Source organism: Martes martes (genome assembly GCF_963455335.1).
Source record: "Martes martes genome assembly, chromosome: 10".
Lineage (NCBI taxonomy): Eukaryota > Metazoa > Chordata > Mammalia > Carnivora > Mustelidae > Martes > Martes martes.
Window position 1 is genome coordinate 5460327 of NC_137898.1, and position 23720 is coordinate 5484046.

At 56.3% G+C, this 23720-nt stretch overlaps 1 protein-coding gene across 1 annotated transcript; it reads right to left on the reverse strand.

Moving 5' to 3' along the window:
* Positions 1-2472: 2472 nt before the first annotated feature.
* SYT12 (synaptotagmin 12) lies at positions 2473-11334 on the reverse strand. The gene is made up of 5 exons (XM_080815184.1): positions 10963-11334; positions 7785-8000; positions 7019-7139; positions 5972-6105; positions 2473-4551 (listed from the first exon to the last, which is right to left on the reverse strand). The coding sequence occupies exons 1-5, from the start codon at positions 11236-11238 to the stop codon at positions 4378-4380; spliced, it is 921 nt and encodes a 306-aa protein (XP_080671310.1). The 5' UTR covers positions 11239-11334; the 3' UTR covers positions 2473-4377.
* Positions 11335-23720: the final 12386 nt, after the last annotated feature.

Below are 23720 nucleotides of genomic sequence, written 5' to 3' on the forward strand. Positions count from 1 at the left end.
CCCCACCCCGCCCTCCCCGAGCCCGGGAGTCCCCTGCTGCCCCAGCCGGGTCTCTGCTGCCGCCGTGTGGCTGCTCTTCTCCCTGCACCATTCCCACGGCGGCTTGCCCAGTGGCTGGGAGCTCCTGGCTTGGGGTGTGGGGTGCTCATGAGTGGTTGACAGATGGGGGAAGTGGGTACAGGGGGTGAAGTGGAACTTCAGAGGTCCAGTCATGCCCCTTGGAGTGGCTTGGCAGGGTACACAGGCCCTTTGCTCCTCATGCTTCCCTATGTGCCCTCCCCTCCCTTTCATCTCGAACACCAGGTCCCAGGAGGTCTGTCTTTGGCCAGAACCCTTCCACCCAAAGCCCGGACCTCCTGTTTACGGAGCATCTCCTGAGTCCTGGACGCTTGGCATGTATCGCTTTATTCCCTTCCTATTACGTATAATTCTCATCCTCCTTTGACAAGTAATGAAACTGAGGCCCCGAGAGAACAGATGATTTGCCCAAATCCCACAGCTGGTGAGTGGATGAGCTGGGATTCTAACCCAGGCATTTGGGGCTGCTACGCACAGAATTCCTGAAAGTCAGGGGTGTGGGGGCCTTTAGAGGCCTTCCTGACCAACACATTTATTCTTCAGGCAGGGAAACTGAAGCTCTCAAGAGGAAGGGACCTGTCGCACAGCGAGAAAGCTGCAGGCCCAGTCTGCGGCAGATGGAGGCTGGAAGGGCCTCTTCTCCCATTTCCGTCTGTCTGGGCTCCGTCCGATCCATTCCACTCCAGCCACCACGGAGCTCAGGGCTGGGAATGCAGGCCTCCTGTCCTCGCCTCCTCTCCCCGGACCTTGCTCTACGGATCCTGGTGGGTGGAGTTGGAAGGTTGATAATGGGGTGGGAGGGGCAGAGAGCGAGGGGGCCTTGTGGCCCAGTCTTAGGTTTATTTAGCCTTTCGGGTTGTCACTTTGGGCATGTGCAGGCATAGACGGCTGGGGCAGGGGAGAGGAAGCGAAGGTCTGAGCGGCTGTGGGTTGTGCGCGGTCCAGGGCTCAGCCCCGCCCCCCATGTAGGCGTGGCCCACTGTGGTCAGGTCAGGGACCTCCATACCTGTCCTCTTGGATGCAGCACCGCCTATCCCTGAAGTCTCCCGGACAAAGGGGGTCTGGGACCCTCGAGGCTGGCCCATGGGCCTAGGGCTGGGAGGAGGAACTGAGGGAGGAGGAACAGGCAGGAAGAGATGCCGGTGGTGCGGTGCGGGGGGATGCTGAAGGAGCCTGAGACCTCGGGACAGCTCAGACCGGCTCTCACTGACCAGGAGCGGTGCTGGCTCACGTCCCCTCCTCATCACTTCCAAAGCTGTTCAGAAGGTCCCCCGCCTCCCTCCCCTGACCTGCGCCTCTGACCCAGCCCGGGACCCCTCCATGGCTCCTCATGGCCAGCCAGACCAGGACCTTTGGCTTCACTCTGGAGCCGTGAAACCTCCCCAGCTCAGCCTCATCTGGCCTCTCCGGCCTCAGGTATCACAAAGGACACCAAGGAGTTCCCATACCCATAGGCACCTCTCCCTCCTCCATTCTCACAGTCCTCCCTACACTGCCAGGCTAGTGCTCCTGCTTCCACATCCTCCAGGAAACCCTTCCCTTCCCTTCCACCTTTGATGGGCTCCTATCTCACCGGTGTCCTCTGTCTGTCCAGTGTTGGTGGGAGACGTGGGGGGAGGTCCACAGAAGCCTGCACAGTCGGGCTCTGTAGGAGGCAGGCCTCCCCGGGGCTGCCGGTAATTCCCACCTAGGTCATCCTTTTATCCTTGGTATGGTCTTCTAGGGCAGGGGAGAGACTAGAGCAGCCTGGGAGAGTCGGGGAAGGGGGCAGTGTGGCCTGGGGGTTAAGAGCATGAACTTTGGAATGAGACAGCTGGAGCTTGAACCCCAGCTTTGAGACTTTCTGGGGCTGCGTGATCTTGGACTAGTTACTAACTTCTTTAAGCTTCCGTTTCCGGTTCTTCAAAACGGGATGGTAACTGAACCTCCCTCCGGGTAGCGAGGGTTGCAGGGTGGCCCACCGGCACCTGCACTCACTGAACGTGTGTGGCCCTTCTCCCCTCTAAGCCTTTCTTTTGGCTCCCTTGTCCTCAGCCTCCCCCAAATTTGCTCTAGCAAGGTTGACTAATTGGCCCACTTTTTGCCCACTCCTGCCCTTTTGTGTCTTGTTCCCTATTCCAGAAATGCTTTTTGGGCCTTGTCCTACCTTTTTCAACCCTACGGTTCTTCTTTCCCTGAAGACGGCTCAGTGACACCACCAGGAAGCCCTCCGTGGTATTCCCTACTGCCATCCTCCCCGCCATGCCTGGCTTAGGGCCCCGTATTAGAGCCTCCCAAGCAGTCTGATGGCATTGCTCCTTGTGCTAGTCTCCTAGCCAGACAGAGGCCTCCTTCCCCTCTGGGTACACAGCAGCAGGGCAGTCTGCTCAGAGTAACCCACACAGAGACCCAAGTCCCGATTCCTGGGGTAGAGACAAAGGTGATTTGGGGCCGAGCAAGGCTCCCCGGAAGCCCCCTCCTTCCTGCCCCAGCTTTATTTTGGTTCTGGAATCATTCTAGTCAGCAGACTCGGTCCCCACCGTGCCCGTCCCGGGTCCACGGTCCACATTTCATGCAGTTAGAGGGAGGGAAAGAGGGGAAGAGAAAGTGGGTGTAAAGGCCTGTGCTGCCAAGCCCCTGGGGCAGAAACGATCTGGGTTTCCCCCGCTGTGCCCCTGGCCTCTGTGGCGGGCCATGCAGACCTTCCGGTGCCGGCCACAGGGCTGGGCCACAGTTCTGCCTCCAGTCCCATGACTGGGCTCTCCCAGCAGCACTGGGAGTGACAGGTTGGGCCTGGGTCTCCATAGCTCACCAGGGCCAGTGGCAGCCTGAGAGCCCCTGCGCTGACCTGTGGGTGGCCCCGGGGAGCGGATGCTGCTGCAGGCCACCCTCCCCACCCCAACCCCTCGGCTGCCTCAGCCAGTGACAGTTGGAGAGTGTGCGCTCTCCTCCCCCAGCTGGGGTGGGTGGTGGCCGAAGCCCTGGTTGGGGGCGAAACAGTCCAGCCCCTTTTCTTCTGGTCAGGATCCCTCCAGGGGGCCAATCACACAACAGGGCTCCTCAGGCCATCAGGCTGGACACTCTGGAAGCCACGACGTGCTTGGTGTCTGGCCCTGCTCAAGGCTCTCCTCTCTTCCCTCCAGTTTTCTCCAGATAGAGTAAGGCTCCCTTACTCTCCTTTCTCCAGATAGAGTAAGGCTCTCCTTCTAACTAACCCCTTGCCTAAGAATCTCAGGGTCCGCTTCTGGAACCTGACTTAGGACACCCAGTGCCCCCTCCTTCCCAGTCTGGCATTCAAACCCTTCCTTCTCACCCCCCCCCCCAATCTGGATGCCCCTTGACTTCCCCTCCCTGCTCCTGCTCAGGCCACCCCTTTCCTCCCACTCCTGCAGTCTGTCTTCTGGCCCCACTACCCACTGGCTACCCACAGGCTGAGGCATCTCTCTTCCCAATAGGGCCTGGCCTGGAGGTATAGAGCCAATGCCTAATCCAGTGGGGACCAAACGCAGGGACCTGGCTCTGGGCCTCTCGGGACCTCTGGGCCTTGCCAGGGTTATGGATGGAGGGAGCAGATTTCACGGAGTGTGATTCCGGAGTCAGCCTGGTCTCCTGGTCACTTCTCCTGCCCAGAGAAAGGTCGCCGTGTCCACTCCAGTAGGCTGAGGACAGTTAGTGACAGGGAAGTTCCTGTCCCTGCCTTGCTGGGGCTGGCTGCCTGCCTGGGACACATTCCGTTCTTCTCCTGCCCCTCAGGGCATGGCTCCCATCCTGTCCTCACAGCCCCCAGAGCTCTGCCACGGTGGCATTCAGCACTGAGCAGATCCCCAGGACCGGGGCGTCTTGTCTTCCGGACATCCTAAGGGCCGTGTCCTCTTCATGTCATGTCTGTTGGTGTCTAGCACAGCATCTGGCCCCCGAGACTCACGTGTTTCCCCGTACATGACCCCGCTTAGCACTGGTCTCCCAGCAGGGTGGGATGTGGAGAGCCCTGAGGGACCGAGCCCCAATGCCCCAGGCCGAGGGACAGGCTGGGTGGGGATCTCAAACTGGGAGCACGATGGGCCCGTGCCAGGCTGCCTTCCGTGGGTCGTGGCCCAGCCCCAGTAGGCCCTCTGTGGGAGAAAACCTTGGGTCCCTAGACACCTGGCCGGGCCGGCTCCTCCACTACAGTCTGAACAGAAGGACCAAGATGGCTCATGGGGGCTCCGGCAGGGGACCCCAACATTCATGGCTCCCGCTGGACTAGGGAGGGGCATCAGAGCTGAGCATGGGCCAGGCCCCGGGCAGCTCGGTGCCCACCCCGGCCCGTCTTGCCAGCTGCTAGTTTCGCCGAACGGGGTGCCACATGGACACGGGCCTGCGCAGAGTGGCCAGCATCTGGTTCCAGTGCGTGGTGCCCATGCCGCTGGCAGACGGCCCAATGATGACATGGCCCACGTTGTCCCCTCGGCCATCGCTGCTGCTCTCAGCCACTGTCACACGGAGAGACAGGTCCTGGGGAGGAAGTGACATGGGTGCTGGGGACAGGTGCCAGGCCCCAGCAGGGGGCCAGGTGTGGCTCCCTGAATCCCTACCCCCGATCTGTGTAGCCCCCAGGCTTCTGTTGGTGTCTCCCTACACAGCGGTAGTGCTGGACTACCAGGTTCAAATGCTGGCCTCCCCACACGCCTTGCTATGTGACCTTGGGCGGTGACTTAGGCTCTTCCTACCTTAGCTGCCCATCTGTGAAATGGTAATCCTATTAGTTCCTACCTGTTCTAGGGGAAAAAAAAGGTTAAAATGTGTCAAGTGCTTAGAACAGCCTGCACATGGAGCGTTTTAGATGTCTCATTATTCTTAATATAATCACATGTTGGACTCAGAGCTAAGGAAGGAAAAGAATGTGCTTGAGATCAAAGCGGTTGAGCTTGAAACTAAAACCCAGCCTGACCTCCTCCTCCTCCTCCTCCTCCTCCTCCTCCTGTTCCTCCTCCCCCACCTCCCCCCCTGGTCCCGAGAGGTCTCCCACCCTTGGAGGCTGTGGAGTAGGGACACTGCGGCCACTGGGGGTGGGAGAAGAGGGGGACAGGTGGACAGTCTGTCCCATGAGGGTGGCAGGAAGGCAACACCGGTGCCAACCAGAGATGCTGGGATGTTTGCCTGGCTTGGGGACTCTGGGAGTGAGGCCGACTTCTGGGCTTTCAAATTCGGGGGTGGGTGGTCAGAGTAGGCGGGTTCCCACAGCCCCTTGGATAAGGGGCAGGTTTCGGCTCAAGGCACAAAAGGCCATTCTCACTGTCAGGGATGCCCAGGGACAGAAGGACATAGTGAGGGGAGGTGGTAAGCTCCCCATGCTCGGAGGCATGCCAGCAGGGCCACTGGTGAGGCATAGACCATATTTTCTGTAACCCCCCAGGTTTGGTCTGTGGTGTCTGTATGGAGGGAGAGGTCGTGGTCTCCTTGGATCAAATGACCTTCTGAAAGCCACGGAAGTGGGGGGCGGGCTCAGCGGGGCCTCTGCTGGTAGCCTCCAGAGAGTTAGGGCCAGCACTGCGGGCCCTTGGCTTAGCCCTGGCTCATCTCCAAGGCCTTTGTTGCTCCTACCGGAAACTATCTTAGCTTACCTCCCCCCTGCAAAAGCCTCCCCTGACCACCAAAGTCTGGCATGCTCTTGGAGGATTAAGATTGTCTGGGGACTTCCTGCCTGTCCCTAGTGAGCACCAAGGAAGCAGCGCCTGTGTCCCCAGCACCCACCATAGGGCCGGTACCTGGTGGGTGCTCCATAAATGCCTCACCACTAGAAAGGTGAGGGCTTGAGGCAAACCATCGGCATCTGCGTGAGCCCTGAGACGCAAGGTCGGAGTGGCTGGAGTGGCCCCAGAGCCCCAGGGTGACCAGGCCTGGGCCCCCACGCCTGAGCCGGTGCCCCCCTCACCTGGAGCACGATGGCTGGCACCGAGAAGATCATGGCTTCGTTGAACACCGGGTTGGGGTCATCCCTCTTCACAGCCGTCTTCTTTTTGCTCATCTTCCTCCCATCCTGAAGCAGGTACACCTTCACGAAGGGGTCTGTGGGCAAGCGAGAGGCGGGGGTCAGGGCCACACTCCCTTGGCATAGGCCTGCCCAGTCCTAGTGGCCCACTGGCTCCACAGAGCCAAACCTTCAGGGCTGCCACCATCCCCTGCCATCCTGCCATTGGGCCTTTAGTTCTTTCCTATTTTACAGATGAGAAAACTGAGGCTCATGCACGAGTCCGGAGAAGAGCCGGGCTTGGGGCTCAGGCAGCCCGCCTCCCGGCCCCCACACGCGCTCCTCGCCCGTGGCGCTCCGCAGACTCTGCAGACCCACCGCTTCTCATTCTATAATGAGCACAGACGTCAGCCCTGAGTCACCCCGCACCCGTTCTGTGGAGCCTGACTTTGAAATAACAAGTCACTCACTGCTTGTCACCCTCCACCCACTGGGTGTCCTTGCTGTACCTGCCTGGACCCTGGATTCCCCCTCCCTGCCAGCTCCCAGCAGGTCGGGCTCCCGACCCCCCAGGCCTCTGTTTCCAGTTCTGTTCCTGCAGATGGTGGGGGGCAGCAGGTCCTACCCGGCACCCAGACCATCCTGGGGGCCCTGGGTCCTGTCTGGGATCTGGGATGCAGCCCAGCTCCTGCAAACAGAGCCTCCGTCATGAATTCTAGTTCTGGAAAGTGGGCATCCACCTTGGTTTCTTCCCCATGCCCCAGCCTCCTGCTCAGACTCCCGTCTGTCCCTCGCGGGGGTTCCCTGCCCCCCTCGCTGCTCTCAGCCTTCCGCAGCCAGACTGCTTTCCCCGCTGTGCACGGCTCCTGAGCTTAGCCAACACCAGGCGGTGGAGGGGCCAGGCGCTGTACCCCCACACCTGCTGATGCTCCCGGGGGCCCCCTGCTTAGCAGCTGGGCCACCGCTCCCACCAGCCCACACGAAGGAGCCGGGCAGCCGGCCAGGCCCTACCTGCTGTGGTCTTGTCATTGGTCCAGATGAGATTCTTGGCTTTCACCACCACAACCGTGAGACGCTCAGCTGTTGGGAGGTAGCTCAGGGACAGCAAGATCTCACCCACAGCGTCAGCAGCCTGGAGGACACGTGAGTGACTTGTGGGGCCCAGGGCAAGGCAGAAGCTTCCTTCCCCACTGAGAACTTGTCGCTCCTGCCCTTCCACCAGGCACTGGGCCAGTGGGATCGAGAAAGGGACCCAATCCCCCATCCCATGAAGGGTGCACCATCCCTCCCTCCTACAGGGGGTGGGTCCTGCCTTGGAAGGAGGGCCAGAGGGCACCTGTCAAATGTGGCCACCCAGTGCAGGTAGGGTCGCTCCTTCCAGCCCATGGAAAACATTCCGTGGAGTAGCACACAGAGGTCCCAGTGGACCAGGACGGGTAGACCACCATTTGCTTGAGTAACAGTGGTGGTCCCCAAGCCATCCTATGCTTATAAAGGTAAACTGCAGCTCAGCCTCTGTCTGCAAGGACCCCCTTTAGCACCAGAGCACCTCCCCAGCAGACACCCTCTAGGAGGAGAGTGTCTGATTTTTGGTGGTTGGTGCAGTGAACAGCGGTGAGAGCATCTTCATTTCATGCAGTAAACAGAGTTTTCCTGAATGCGGCACAGGCCTCTTTCTCCCATCCCCCAAAGAACGGCGGGGTGGGGGCTGTTGTGGACGGCGGGGTCTCCCCGCTGCAAGAGGCGTGTGTGACCCGCTCTCCACGGGCAGACTGACCTTGTTCTGGTCCTGGAGGTAGAGCCAGCCGCTGAAGGGCTGCAGGGGGAGGTCGAGGACGGAGAGCTTCAGCTCGACCACGCCCGTGCTGACCTTCCGCTCGTCCTCATCGATGCCGAACACAGAGAACCGCAGGCTCTTCTCCTCCAGGGCGGCAGGGTCCAGGGGGATGGAGAACTTCTCATCGAAGAAGATGGAGTAGGCATTCCTCTGGATCTGCAGAGAGAAAGGGACACGGAGGGAGCTCTGACTCTGGGGAGGGGGTGGCAGCCAGGGGCCTGTGAAGCCATGGTGGGGAGAGAGCACCGGACAGAGAGTCCAGAGGCCTGGGCAAGTGCCCTGGCTCTGCTTCACACCACCCCCCTGCCCGGCCTCAATGCTAATTCTTCCTTTGGGGGTTTAGCCCTGAGGATTTTTTTTTTTTTTTTAAGGCGGGCTCCATGCCCACTGTGGGGCTTGAACTCATGACCCTGAGATTAAGAGTCGTGTGCTCTACTGACTGAGGTAGTCAGGCACCCCAGCCTTGGGGATTTAAAGGGTCGCTTCCTCTTCCTCTCTGTGGTGGCCAATCTGATAGCCTGGCATTCGAAGCTTCCATAATCTAACACCAACGAATTCCCACACTCAGTGCCCACAGCTCCATGAAACCCTTGTGATGTCCTGGCTGAACTGGTCTCCTCTTTCTTACACCTGTTCAGGTCCAGCTCTGGGCCGGGGTGTGCAGTAAGTACAGAAAATCGTGGAGCTGAGAACCACTGACGTCCCAGCCCTTCAGAGCCTGGCCCTGGATGGCCTGAACGTTGTGGGATGGATGGATGGATAGGTGGATGGATGAATGGCTGCAGTGACGAGGCGAGGCTGGGCAGACTCTGCTTCCAAGTCCAGTCCTGCCTGGTGGGTGCCTTTGGCCTCCTCCCAGGAAGCCGTGGGCAGGCCCCCTGGGAAGGTGCCCTAGCGGGCACAGCTCCCCTGTCCATTGGGGGCTGCCTTAGTCACTGCCTGGCAATATTCAGGGAGGAGCTCTCATCCCTGGAAACTTGCCTGAAGCTGGGGGGTTGCCCAGCCTGGGGGCAGCCACCTACTTGCTGGGACTGGCTGGGCTGCAATGCTGAGAAGCCTGCCTTCTTGGGAATAAATCCGCCAACAGCTCCAGGTGCACTGAAGCATACTCTTTGGTCGCTGCCTGGGTTGTGGGAAGGTTCCCCTGCCACTGCTCCCTGGGAGCCACGTTCCCCAGCCAGTTCCCTGGTTGAGGGTTCCTCACAGACTCCTTCCCCTGTGGGATAGAGTCCACCCCTGATCTTGATCTTGGCATCCAGGCTCTTCATGATCTCCCTCCTCCTGCCAAATGAGCCACTTTGCTGTCCCCTGCGTACAGGGGCTCGGGTTCCCTGACCATGCATTCTCTGTGTGTTGTGCTTTATGAGCACATGGGGGGAGGAAAATGGGAACTCCAGGGCCAAGTCCGGGATCTCCGGCTCACTTGCTGGCGTTGTGTTGGGCAAAGCACTCTCTTGAACCTCTTCATCTGTAAGATGCCCTCGGTCCATCCCACTGGGGCTAATGAGAGAGTCACGGATGTAGGGACTCGGTGAACCAGATTCTCAGCACACGCCAGGCTGTGGTGGTTCCTGTCCACCAATGTCCCCCCTCAAGGAAGGTGTCCGGAACCACCCAGGATCTTCTAGGCAGTCCAGGCCATCGGCAGCCTGGATCCAGGCTCAGCAGGGACACTCCACGGTCCTGAGATACAATCTATTGTATCCCCTCCTCAAGGATTACAGTCCCCATTTGAGAGATGGGGAAACCGTGTCACAGAGAGCTTATATGACTTATCCAAGGTCTTGCTGCTAGGAAGTGGAAAACTGCTACTGGAACCCAGACAGTGAGCTTTTAGGGTCCTGCTCCTCACTACCCACTGGACTGCCTCTCTTGGGTCCCACACGTATTGGGCTGTGGGGGGGGGGCAGCGTGGGGGTGGGAGAGGGATGACAGTGTCCACCGCGGAGGGACAGTCAACTTCAGCGTGGTAAGAGTGACTGGACACAGGCGGGTTTCTGAGGAGTCAGAAACCACTTGGTTCCGCAGGCCCGCAGGTTCCTCCTACTCCAGTTAGAGGCCACGGGTCGTCTGCCTTGCCCACCTCAGAGGACTCCCAGCCACGGCGTCTGGAGCCCTTTTACCCCTAATCCAGCCTGGAGGGGAGTGTGTCTCATGAAGGCTTTGCTCCCTCCTGGCAAAACAGAGGGACTCTTGAGGGGTAGGCTGGTGTGGGAGGGTGCTGAGTGTCTCCCCCCACTCTCCCTACCCTGCTCTCGACCCCAGGAACTGACCTCCATGGGCTGATCGACGGGCTCCCTTAGCCTCTGGCTCCTGGTGGAGTCAGACAGTGGGGGTCACTCAAGGGAAATCAGAGGTCAGAGGGAGCTGGGGGTGCTTATTCCCTAGGTCCTTCTCTGCAGTACTGCTGTGGTCTGACCACGTGTGTCCCTTGACCAAAGGGCACGGAGCCTAGCAATGTGGCCCCCTCCACGTGCCTTTCTTCCTTTGGGGCCAGTAGCCCCCCTTCCCCTTATCCCTTCAGAAGAGGGAGCCACTCCATCTTTGAGGTCGCCCTCTACCCCACCCACCCCATTGTTTTGTGTGTGTGTGTGTGTGTGTGTGTGTGTATGTTTTAAAGAGTTATTTATTTATTTTAGGGAACGGGGGCAGGGAGGAAGACAGAGGAGCAGAGGAAGAGAGAGAGACAGAATCCCAAGCAGACTCCCCACTGAGCGTGGAGCCTGACATGGGGCTCGATTCCACGACCCTGAGATCATGACCTGAGCCTAAATCAAAAGTCGGAAGCTTAACCAACTCAGCCGCCCAGGCGCCCCTCCCCGACACGATCGTTAACAGTCCTGTTATTGAGCTCTCCGCAAATGAGCCAACTTGCACATGTCATCCCTCTTCTGCCAGGACCCAAAGCTGACCCAGGGGACAGGAGCGGAACCGGACAATTACCACACACTGGGCTGCTGGGGTAGGACTGCTGAGAACCGCGCCTGGTCCTCAGGTCCTTCAGCTCTGGGATTAGCATCTAAAGCTGCCCTGTGGCACCCTCCTCACATCCAGCCCGGCCCTGCAGACCCGCCTGCCCAGGGAGGACCCCCGAGAGCCCAGAGCGCACCCCACTTACCCGGGAGATGCCCACGATCTGCTCGTCGGGCAGCAGGCTGACGCGCATGAAGCAGGACTCAAAGCCGGCTTCTTCCCGCTCCAGGAGGTCCTTGCCCTGCAGCACGGCCACGTGGAGGGCGTGCGAGGCCGAGTCGTAGTCCATCCTCACCTCCACCTGGCCCAGCGTGAAGTCCTGCCCGAAGGTGTTGCTCACGGAGGAGATGGAGTTCAGCGAGTCAGCCGACTGCGACTTGTGGAGGGGCCCGTAGGGGGCCAGGTCCAGCTCCCGGCCCATCAGCTCCAGCGGCCCCAGCTCGCTGATGCTCTCAAAGGTGTCCTCGATGCTGAGGCTGCCTTTGCGGCTGGGAGGTCCCCGCGTGCTGGCCCGTGGGGCGTTCCAGGCAGGCACTCTCTGGGGGTGAGAGAAAGGGACACGGGAGCGTCACAAATGCAAAGGCGTGGTCCTGTGAGCCTGGTCTATTCGAGGCACCTCTAGTTCCCCTTTTGCAGGAACGATGCATGCCTTAGTCAGGTGTTTTTAAAGATTTACTTACTTATTTGAGGGTGGAGAGAAAGAGAGAGAGAGAAGAGCGCAAGCAGTGGGGGGGAAGCAGAGGGAGGGAACATCCACGCAGACCCCCACTGAACACGGGGCCTGGGGCGGGGCTCGATCTCACAACCCATGTGATCAGGACCTGGACCGAAACCAAGAGTCCGATGCTCAACTGACGGAGCCCCCCAGGCGCCCCAGGAAAGTCCTTGCTTAATGCTTTTTTGTGTCACTCCGTTTTCTTTCCCTAACCACGAGGAAGAAAGCTTTTTCTCAAAATGTTTAGTGACGTGGACTGAGTTCCGTACATAAAGATGTTCACTGCAGTGATGTTTATGGAGAGGGAGAGTAGTTCGCAATCTAAGTTTCCAGTGCAAGGGCAACAGGTAAGAATACGAGGGCAGAGCTGTTCAACAGATGATCGAGCAGCCTCAAAGGATGTTTACCAAATTGCCTACAAAAGGGGAAGTCTTCCAAGTTGGGTAATGTTCGCCTGTTCAAAATTTTCTTTTCTCTAAATTGACCTTGGGATTTGAGAACACAAAAGCCTTTGTGCCATCAGCATCTCCCAAACTGCTGCAGAGTCTTCATTATCATAATTTTTAACGGGCCCCCAACCTGTCATTGAGTGGATAGCTGTGATTTACTTTACTGTCCCCCACTGCTGGACATTTACGTTGTTGCTTATTTTTCATGAAGAGAGATAACGCAGCATCAAATAGCTTTCTTAAAATCCTAGCTCAGAGGACACGGTCCTTTTGCGAGCAGTTGACCTATGTTGCCAAAATGCTTCTTGGAAAAGTTGTGCCAAGGTACAGTCCCCCCCCCAGCAGAATGGGAGATAGTCCCCTCGCACCCCAAATGAATGAGCGTGCGGGGCCCCTATCCAGTAACAGATTCTGGCTATGTTCTCTGGAACTCAACATGAGGTTAGAAAAATTCTCTGCCAAGTGTCTAATGATGAAACATTCAGCAATATACACTGAGAGCCCTAAAAAATGTTTGTCCTCCCTGACATAGGAATTCCACATCTGGGCATCCACTCAAAGTACATAATCCCAAATGAAGACAAAGTTTTATATATAAAACATTCACTGCATTATTTATAATAGCACTTAGGAAATCATGGCACATACATAAAAAGGAACCTGAACCAGCCATTAAAATGATGTTTACGGGACTCCTGGGTGGCTTAGTTGGTTAAGCGTCCGACTCTCGGTTTTGGCTCAGGTCATGAGCTCAGGGTCGTGCAGAGTCTGCTTAAGACTCTCTCTCTCCATCCGCCCCTCCCCCCTGCTCTCTCTCTAAAATAAATTAATAAATCTTTTTAAAAAGTGATGGTTTATGACGGGGGCTCAACAATATAGGAAAATGCTTTAGCTGTGAGATAAAAAGAGCAGGGTATAAAATTTTATGTAGAAATGACACCCACTGTATAAAAACTATGCATGGAAAAAAGACTGGAGGGTAGATTAAAAGTCCTGGAATGAAATCAAAATGTTAGTGGTTAAAATACAGCTCACAGTTATTTGTCCCTGGGTGGTAGCCTGCGGGGAGAGGCTTTTCTTATTTGTATTTTCCTGTAGTTTTCACAGGATGGTTTTTATTTTACTTTATTTTATTATTTTGTTTTTTAAAAAAGATTTATTTATTTATTTGACAGAGGGAGAGAGAGAGAGGGAGAGCAGAGCAGGGGGGTCAGCAGGCAGAGGGAGAAGGGGAAGCAGGACCCCACTGAGCAGGGAACCCGATATGGGGCTCGATCCCCAGACCCAGGGATCATGACCTGAGCAGAACGCAGACACCCAAATGACTGAGCCACCCAGGTGCCCCACACAGGATGTTTTTTTTTTTTAAAGATTTATTTATTTATTTATTTATTTGACGGAGAGAGAGATCACAAGTAGGCAGAGAGGCAGGCAGAGAGAGAGGGGGAAGCAGGCTCCCCGCTGAGCAGAGAGCCCGACGCGGGGCTCGATCCCAGGACCCTGAGATCATGACCTGAGCCGAAGGCAGAGGCTTTAACCCACTGAGCCATCCAGGCGCCCCCAGGATGGTTTTTAAAATTGAAAGCATTCATTCCCTCACCAAGTGTCCCCTGGTTTCGCATCACTGGACTATGGTAGAGACACGGAGGGGGACAGGGGTCCCTGGTCACAGGAGGAAGTTAACCAGGAGAGAACAAGGGAGTGGGGAGAGAAGGGCCGCCGTCTCGAGAGAGCGGAAACCTCACCTTCTGCTTGGCCTCCGCGTAGGTCTCCCCGTACTTCTGCTGAAGGTACCTGTAGTCGTAGTTTGGGAATGGGGAGGGGCTGGGGAAGCTCCCCGATGTCCAGAGTTTCCACAGGCTCACAGCTGCAATTCCCAGCAGTGCCAGGGCCCCAGCAGTGTAGACACCCACCTCCCAGCCAGGGGGGCTCTTGATGACTGCAAGGCAAGGGCAGCCTCTCATTAGTAGGCTCTGGGGTTCCCCGGTGCTTACAGACTCCCACCCAAGGAGCAGGGAGTTCAGCACTGACTTCCTTATTCACTGCACAAATATTTACTGAGCCGCTGCTATGCGCCAGGCTCCGTGCTAGGTGCCAGGGGATCCAGGATTGAATAAGACATATATGTACGCTGTGATTTCTGCCTCCGTGTCCTTTTCTACAAAAGCATCCATTTCTACCAGAACAGGATGGGGGGTGGGGACTAGTTTGGCTAGATCAGATGAAGAGCTGTGAACGATGGTTAAACATTCCCTAGGCTTTGAACAAATAGGGTTATTTTCCCCTCTTTTGAGTTCTCTGACCTTAGAGCCTTCAAAAGACCTCTTGCTGCTACGTAATCAAAGCCGCCTTTTGAGGTCTGAGGGAAGAGGGAAAGGGTTTGGGGAGAAGAAGAAAGACCCCGTTTTTGCCTCACCCTCATGTAGAACAACCCAATGTCTATCAACTGATAGACGGATAAATAAAATCTCCATCCACACAACGGAATACAATGTAGAAACACAAAGGTCTTGGTTGCAACATACATCTTGCAACATACATGACCCATGAAAACGTCATGCTAGGCGAAAGAAGCCAGTCACCAAAAAACACATGTTGTAGGATTCTATTTACATGAAATGTCTGGAATAGGTAAATGCCTACAGACAGAAAGTTGGTTAGTGATTGTCTAGGGGGACGAGGGGGCAATGCAGAATACAGGGTTGCTTTGGAGAATGATAAGCAGATTCTCAAAGTTAAAAGTGTTGATGGGTATAAAATATGTTAAATCCACTGAGTTGTACGCCTTAAGTGGGTAAATTGTATGTGAATTTTATCTCAATAAAGCTGTTACCAAAAAAAAAAAAAAAGGCTCAGCTAAAAGTGAGATGTAGCTTTTCGGCTGTGCAGGGCTTGGGGACAAATCCAGACACTTAATGCTCTCTCTCCGCTGATAAGTAAAGAACTTCCCCTGTCTGAGCCTCACTGGCCCCAGACATAGTAACAAACCGCCCCTCACCTGTGTTGGGTGAGCTCTCACCTATCAGAAGTGAGCTTCTACCGGCAAATATAATTCTCTGCACCATTGCTTCTATGCTCAGTTCAAATGGGGAAACTGAGGTACGCAAACGATAAAGAAATTGCCCAAGGTCACAGAGCCAGGAGGGGGTGGTCCTGGGACTTCAACTCTGCCAGTCAGACTTGAGAGCAAGCAGGAGTCACCACTGCCCCACCCAGCCTTGACCCAGCACAGCTCCGAAGCAGCAGGGCAGAAAGAATTGGGGAGGGCATTTCATGGGTGGAGATTTATCACTGCAACGTCCGTTGAGCACCTACTGTGTGCGAACACCCTGGAGGGAGTCAGCCCCAGGCTCAGTCCCTGTCATTAAGTAGCTTACAATCTAGGGGTAAGATAAGTAGGCAAATAAACAGACAAAACAGAGTGATGAGGACAATCCAGGAGGGCTTCCTGGAGGAGAGACATCCAGGCTGAGATACGAGGGAGGAGCAAGAAACGTGCCAGGCCAAGGTGCCAGGGACTGGGAGTTTAGGACGAGAAGAGGAGGGGGGTGTCCAAAGCCCAGAGCATTCAGAGTGTCCAGTGGGGGAGAGAGAGTGGGGCATTTGGGGCTGGGGAGTTCCTTGCTACCCCTTCCCTGAAGCCAGGCTGTCCTGTGCTGCCACGAAGCAGCAGCAGTCCCTCTGGCAGTGGGAGGCCTCAGCCTACCCCTGCTCTCCTGAGACCCGCCAACTCTAGCCAGAAGCCATAACACCAACGCGCTCCAGAGAAGAACAGGGCCGGCCTGTAGCCTCGGCATTTATCCGGCACGCACATCCTATGAGCTCCCGACCTCCACCTGCTAGAGGAGGAGAGCTGAGGCTGGGAGAGGCTGAGAGCCTGCCCAGCCACCCGCCCAAGGCCCCAGGGTAGGAAACACAGAGCCTCGCCAGTCTGAGCTGGAGCCTTCCCACCCAGAGAATGGAGATGACCACCCTGCCGCCACCCCCCCCCACCCCCAGCCCAAGCAGACGGTCCCGCCCTGGGGAATTTGTCTTGCGGAAAAAAAATCCCAGGAAGTTTTATATCTGGTGTGAATCATCGAGGCTGTATTTATAACCGCAGAAATCTGGAAACAGCCTGCTGGGGTCACTGGGGCCGGGTGGTGCTAACTAGGGAGGGAAATACCACTGGCCTTTGAGAATGGAAGTCATTAGGATGTCACTGTGGCAAAGCAGGAAGACATGTCATGCATTGTCAGAAGAAAAAAAGATGAATTCACGACATGGTCCAACCACACAGTTTTGACGTAAACATCACACAGCCTATGGACAAGGGCTGGGCGGGACCAGGGACAGATGAGAGGGGCAGGAGAGCAGGACGGAGGAGCTGTGAGCAAACCCGGAGTTCTGACCTCTGTTGACAGAATAGCATTTGTGGGCTAACCAAAACCACAACAGAGATCTACAGAGGGCCCCAGGCGAGCCCTGCCGAGCCAGGAAAGTTCTGGGAGTCTGGGGAATAAGGGATGGCCTAGGAATGGGCCTGGTGAACTGGCGAGTGAGGGCACACGTGAGAAACCCGGGAGGCTCCAGGGACGGCTCCCAGCAGGGCCTGGGTGGTCGTGGGGGCGGGCGAGCAGGTGGGCACTGAAGTCTGAGGTCCCCGTGGATGATGGGCAAGGCCACGTGCACAGCAGAGCCAGGCTCCCCTGAGAGGAAGGATCCCAGAGGGGCTGAGGGCCTGAAGCCAGAGTCCTGCTTGGCAGAAAAGGGGGGCAGGAGAGGAAAAGCCCCAGGACACAAAATGATGCCTATTAATGCGAATTTATTTATTCATTTTATTGCCTGCCAGCCTCGGGGGTATGGGGAGAATTCCCAAGGGAAGCGAGCGCTCTGCTGGGACCAGAAATGAGGAGGAGGCAGCAGCCGCGGAGTGGCAGGTAATTAAAGCTTCCTTGACTGTCGACTATTTGCCAGGCCCCTGTCCAGCACGTGCTTGTAGATTAGCCACTGAGACCCCAGGAGCTGAGGGGCTGAGGAGGTGTTGGCGGCCTGCCAGTCTGGCACTAGATCTGCTCCTGGGACGTCCACACCAGTCTCGCGGGTTTAGCCAGGCGGAGGCCGGGAAGGACTCTGGGCAAAGGGAAGGGCACATGCAAAGGCCTGAGTTGGCACTAAGCTCGGTCACTGACTCTTCCCAGCGGTCCTTGAGGGAGGCCTCACTGCCCCCATTTTGCAGATGAGTAAGTAGAGGCTCAGAGAGGTTTTTGTCACTCGTCCAAGGCCATGCCAGGTCCTAGCCCAGTGTCCCCAAGGCTGTGTGACCTTGGGCAAGTCCCTCTCCTTACTGGTAAAATAGGGCCATTACTGGCATCCCACTGACACCCCCACCCCGGGCCTCGTGGGAGGGCCCGGTGAGGTGACAGCTTCTGCTGGGACTCACCGCTCAGGTGGTATTCAGCCACGTCCATGGCCATGGTGATGCCTGCTGCAGCAGCCGGGCCTGCAAGGGGAAAGACAGTCAGCAGAGGGGGATTTGGAGGGCCACGAACCCCAATCCTACGCCTTGACCTCCCTGAGGCCCGTGGGCCTGTCCGGAGCCCACATACACCTGTGAGGAGAGCTCAGCCAAAGGGAGGTGGCTTTTAAATGGCATTTTCATTTTTTTTAATTAATTTTTTAAATTTAATTTTTAAAAAAGATTTTATTTATTTATTTTTGCAAGAGAGAGCATGGGGGTGCGGGGTGGGGAGAAGGGGCAGAGGGATAAGCGAGCTCCCTGCTCAATCCCAGGAACAGGGATAGAATGGCCTGAGAATGAGCCAAAAGCAAACGCTTAACGCAGGCACCCACTGAATGGCATTTTTAAAAAATGGTGTTTAGAGGGCGCCTGGGAGGCTCAGTCATTAAGCATCTGCCTTCGTCTCTGGACGTGATCCCAGGGTCCTGTGATGGAGCCCCGCATCGGGCTCCCTGCTCGGTGGGAAGCCTGCTTCTCCCTCTCCCACTCCCGCTGCTTGTGTTTCCTCTCTCTCTCTCTCTCTCTCTCTCTCTCGCGTGCGCGCGCTCTCTCTCTGTGTCAAATAAATAAATAAATAAATAAATAAATAAAATCTTTAAAAAATGGTGTTTAGGGCGCCTGGGTGGCTCAGTGGGTTAACCCTCTGCCTTTGGCTCAGGTCATGATCTCAAGGTCCTGGGATCGAGCCCCGCATTGGGCTGTCTGCTCAGCGGGGAGCCTGCTTCCCCTTCTCTCTCTGCCTGCCTCTCTGCCTACATGTGATTTCTCCTTCTGTCAAATAAATAAATAAAATCTTTTTTTAAAAAAATGGCGTTTAAAGCTCTTTTCAACCACTCTAAGACCACCTTAATTTCCGGATTACAAGATAAAATGCAAGATGCCCAGTGACATTTGAATTTGATTCATTTTTAGTATAAGTATGTACCAATATTGTATGGGACATACTTATACTAAAAAAAAATTATTCATTGTTTATCTGAAACTCAAAATTTCCTGGGTATCCTGCATTTATATTCACTAAATCTGGCACCGCTACCTCATTTCCATCCTACCAACCCCATCCAACCAACATCCTACCCGCAACTGTTCTTTGATTCTTTGCTACTTATAGCGTGGGCTTTTAGGGTGTTTGCTAAGGCTTACTTCAAAAGCTTTTGTTTCCACTGGAAAGGCAAGGCTGCATTTCTGTAATATTCTATTATCAGTCCTTTCACTGCTCAGGATGGTTTCCTCCCCACCCTACCCTCCAATTCCAAGTTTTATGAATGCTGAAGGTCTGACTCAGTTGTTCTAGAAAAGTCTGGGAGTCATACAAGCCATTACCTGAACCCCGGTGACTGCTCATAATTTTATTACTGCTCTTGCTGAGAAGTACTTTTGTCTCACAGACATGAGCTAAGGGAATGGACAAGGGAGGCTGGGATAACCCTATCAGCCTCAGCTCCAAGGGCTACGGGAAGACAGGACAGCCCCGCCCCGGCAGAGGTGGCTGCAAATAGGTCAGGGTGTTGCTCGCCTACCCCCACCCCACCAAAGGCCACTGTTTTTCTGTTCCCGCAGGAATGCCAACCTAGCACTGCTGGATCTTCTGGCTTTTCATGACTTTATTTTATTTTATAAAATATTTTATTTTTAAGCAATCTCTACGCCCAATGTGGGGCTCGAACTTACAACCCTGAGATCTAGAGCTGCAGACTCTACTGGCTGAGGCAGCCAGGAGCCCCAATCTCTGGGCGTTTTATTTTATTCTATCTATCTATCTATCTTCTGGCTTTTTCAAGAAAAGCCAGGCAGGGGCACCTGGGTGGCTCAGTGGGTTGTGAAGCCTCTGCTTTCGGCTCGGGTCAGGATCCCAGGGTCCTGGGATCGAGCCCCGCATCGGGCTCTCTGCTCAGCAGGGAGCCTGCTTCCCCCTCTCTCTCGGCCTGCCTCTCTGCCTACTTGTGATCTCTCTGTCTGTCAAATAAATAAATGAAATCTTAAAAAAAAAAAAAAAAGAAAAGCCAGATACCTGGATTTTTTTAATGTGCAGTTTCTTGATTTTTTTAAATGTTGTAACCAATTCACAAAAAAATGTGAATCCTGTTCAGCCACAGGGTAAAAGGCTCCCGGGCTGTGGCTTGGCTACCCTCTTTGCAACCCCTGGAAGGATTCTGTGGGTTCCCTTGGGGATTGGAGTCCAATCAGAAGGTAAGCATTTTCTTGAATCCTGGGGTTCTCCCCAGTCTGTGGCTCTACAGCCCAGAAGTCTGGTTCGGACAGGGTCATCTAGCACCTGTGGGAGTGCCCGAATCCCCAGGGCAGGAGGCCTGGAGAAACAGGGTAGGACAGAGCCCTGGGGCAAAGCTCTGTCAGGTACGGGGACAGCTCCTTGCTCCCAGCTCTGCGGATGGTGATCCAGTGAGATGTGGGTCTTTCACGGTGGTAGAAGGGAGGCTTATCCGGGAAGGCTTCACCTATGCTGACCCGAACAGGGAGCTCACGCCTGGGACCCTGGACTGTAGACCTGGATGACAGTTAGCCTCGCTGAGCACGCCGTAGGCCCAAGAGCATGATTCTAAGCATTTTGCTTATATATTACCTCATTTAATCCTCTAACCACCCCAGGAGGTAGATACTATTATCATCTCCAGTTTGCAGAGGAAGAGTCCTGAGGCCCGAGGGGAAAATCATTTGCCCCAGACCACACGGCTAAGAAACCAGTCCACCCAGGTCCTCTGGCCCCACACTCCCAACCGCCGGGCCTTACTGCAGACAGGCATATGGTTTCAAAACTTTCCTGAGAACATGCAGGCCAAACCGGGCCCTGTGGACAAGTCCAAGGTGGCCCTAGTTCCTGGCAGAATGGGGTCTGGACACACCAACACACATATGTTAAGGGGTACACACCTGTCCCAGCCTTGCTGGGAATCTAATAATGCCATCAGCTTTCTTTCCTGCTTACTTGGCACAAGCTGACATCCAGAGTGAGGCCTCACGGGGATAGCCAGTGCTAGCAGCAGGCTAGCGTGGACGGGGTACACCCCCGTGGCAAGTACCACCTGGTATGGGACAGAACCCCGTATCGGCTGTACCAGACCTAGAGCCGTGGAGGGGCCCCCAGCCCTCCGAGGCTGGTCCAGCTCCGACCCTCGACTATCACACTGCCCACTCTTCCCACACGCCTTGCCCAGGAGATGTAGTTTCAGTGAACATGTGGATGATTCGAGGCACACCCAAGCCCCAAGTTTCTGCAGTGGTCCCCAGAGAGGTGGCAGAAGTCTGACTGAATCTGCCTAGACAGAGGGAGGGAAGGAGGAGAAAGCTGGGCTGGGGGAGGAGGTGGGCAGCCTGAGCACAGTTCTGAATCTCAGATCTGCCGCCTGACTAGCTCTGAGCCTCAGTCGTCCCATCTGTAAAATGGGGCTCATGACTGCCTTATCAGGGTGCTAGGAGGGCAGACTAAGAAGTATAGTCTGGCTTGGTAAACATTATTAGCTGCTATGGTTATCAGCCTGACAATCGTCCCAAAGGCCCCCTAACTAAGCCCTCGTTTGAGTAGTAGAATCGTGTGGGCAGTAAGCTCGATTTACAGCTTCCCTTTAAAAATGGGGAGATCTGGGGGCCGGTGGGTCGGTCTCCCCTGACCCCTGCAAAAATGCCAAAGCTGGAATGGAGTAGGCTCTGCCCCTTGGGACGGGGCATTTGTTCTTCAAGCCCGGCCCCTCCCATCCCTCCATTTACTTCCAGAACCTGCTGGCCCCTGGAGCGCATCTCCATTCATGAGCCTGGTAAGCAGGCTTTCGGACGAACGATGAGAGGTTCAGAAAGGTTCAGGGATTTGCCCAAAGCCACACAGCCAGCAGTGGGAGAGCTGGTCCCGGGCACCCACGCCTGCCGCCCCATCCGGTGCCTCTTCCACTAGTAGCCACAGCCCCCAAGGACTTCTCAGGTGTCTTCCCCAACACCTCCCGCAAGACCCCTACGGGATATCCTATCATGAACCTCGTTCCACAGAGGAGGAAGATGAGGCTCAGAGAAGGGCGGTAAATTTGTCCAAAGTCACCCAACCAGGAAGCAGGGAGCAGAGACTGAGCTGAAGCTAACTGTGCAGCGAGTGCCCTTCTGCAAGGCCTTCCCCCACCCCGTCTCACCGACTACAGCCTCGGCAGGCAGGCACCCACCGCCGCCTGGCTGGAGGTCCTCTGGGCAGAGGGGCTGCGGCTTTGGCCGTCTGCTGACAAGGCACGTCAGGAAGCCGGGGCAGCCTATGATAGCACTCCCCGGAGCTTCCGATACAGAGGAAATGGGGCACACCAGGGATGAGCCAGAGCTGCCCCAAACTCACACCCGACCTCCTCAGACCCATGTCCCCTTCCTGGCACCCTTTCCCATGCATCCATTCTACTCATTCTGGTCCCAGCCCCCCCCCCGCCCCCGAATCCAAAACTGCATGGGGCTTGCTCACTGGAAGCAGCTCTGGGTTCAAATCCAGACTTAATCAGACCTACGTGGCAATGGCTCCCGACTGCCGCAAGGGCTGGACATCGTATCTGCGAAATGCTCAGCACAGAGCCTGGCCTGGCCGAGGCTCGCGATACAGCCATGATGCTTGGCTGGATGAACGGGTCCCTGTTTTAAAGATGAGGAAGCGGGGGGCCCCAGGTCACTCAGCATTTGAGTAGCAACACTGGGACTGGCGCCAAAGTGTGATGGATCCGGGCCTGGGCTCTTGGCCGTGATGCCACTTCCTGACCAGGCCTTTCGGGGGTTGGAGGTGGGTGGGAGGAACTGTCACCGGCCTTACTGGAATCTGACCACACTCGAGGCCCCCTCCTGGGCTTGTCGGAGGAATGGCTTTCCAGGAATTTTGTGCCTCTCCAGGGGAAAGGGGCCCCCGTGTCTCTGCTCCCCCCACCCCATTTCCTTGCTCACTGTGTCCCCACATCACATTTGTGGCTCACAAGGTGTTGCCTGTCCCCCCACCCCCACCCCTGCGGTCATCAGACATTAGGAAGGATTCCGATGTGGGCACAGGGCAGTCCTCGCCTCCCAGGCTGTAAACCTCTTTAGGATCTTTAGGTTTGAAATCTTTTTCAAGTGCTTCCCTCCCCCCCGCCCCCAAAATAACCACATCCTGCTACCATCCCCCTAAAGCCTACTGAAACCGCAGGGCAGACTGGCTAGGCTGGCAGCTGCTGGCATCTACCGGGTACCTACTACGTGCTAGGCACCGTACCAAGACTCACGGTGTTTTATTTCAGCAAGTCCCTCCCCGCTGCCCTCTGAGGGGGTGCTACTCTGCCCATTGTACTGCTAAGAAAACTGACCCGCGGGAAATGACTTTCCCAGCGTCACCAGAGCCGACAAGACGCAGAATCCAAGCTTGAACCCTAGACTGGGAACCTGCTCTCTCCCAAGCTAGAGGAAGGTTCTGGATTTCAGAGTGGGAAGGCAGGGAACTTAGGTGCTTGTCTTGACCCTTCTCCAGACTGGCTGGGTTAACTTGGCTGGAACGCCTGTCTGTTTTGAGCCTCAGTTTCCCCATTTCTAGTAAGAAGCACAATAGAAGCTGCCCTCCAAACCTGCCCCCCTCCCTAGCTTGGAGAAGGAGCGGACATTCCTGGGTGAAGGTTTGCCAGTCGCTCTGGGGTGGCCCCACTGACGGGGGAGGGGGGCACGCTGTCATGCAGTCCTGGAAGAGGAATCACCAGGAGGGCTGGCTCAGGGCTCTCCACCCACAGGCCTGGCTCCAGGTCCCCAGGCTGGGCCCCACTCCCACCCCTCAGCAGCCAAATCTACAGTCCGAGGCCCTGAGACGCGGCAAGCTTCCTCTTGCAAAGAGCAGCGGTATCAGAGGTTCCCAAGCGCCCCCGGAAAGCCCCAGACCCAGGCCGTTGACACGGGACGAGGTTGAGGATCCTCTCCCGAGCTCCCCGGGCCTCCCGGCGACGCGGTGCGACCTGCCTCTCCGGATCAGAGCGTTTCCTGAAGACCCAGCACCCCTGCCGCGGGAACCCCCCCAGGGTATACGGGGGCCCGAGAGCCGGGGACTGAGCCGGCAGAGTCGGGAGAGGGTGTGAGGTGGGGCAGGGGGCAGTGGGGCCAGTCAGGACGCTGAGTGTGAAAGTGAGGGGCGCTCGCGCAGCGCGGGCGCCGGGGAGGCGTGTAAATGCCCGGGTGAGTCGCGTGTGTGCATACGCGGGACGGGCGTGCGGGCGCGATGTGATGCGCAGTGCGCGGAGTGGCCGGGCCGGGGA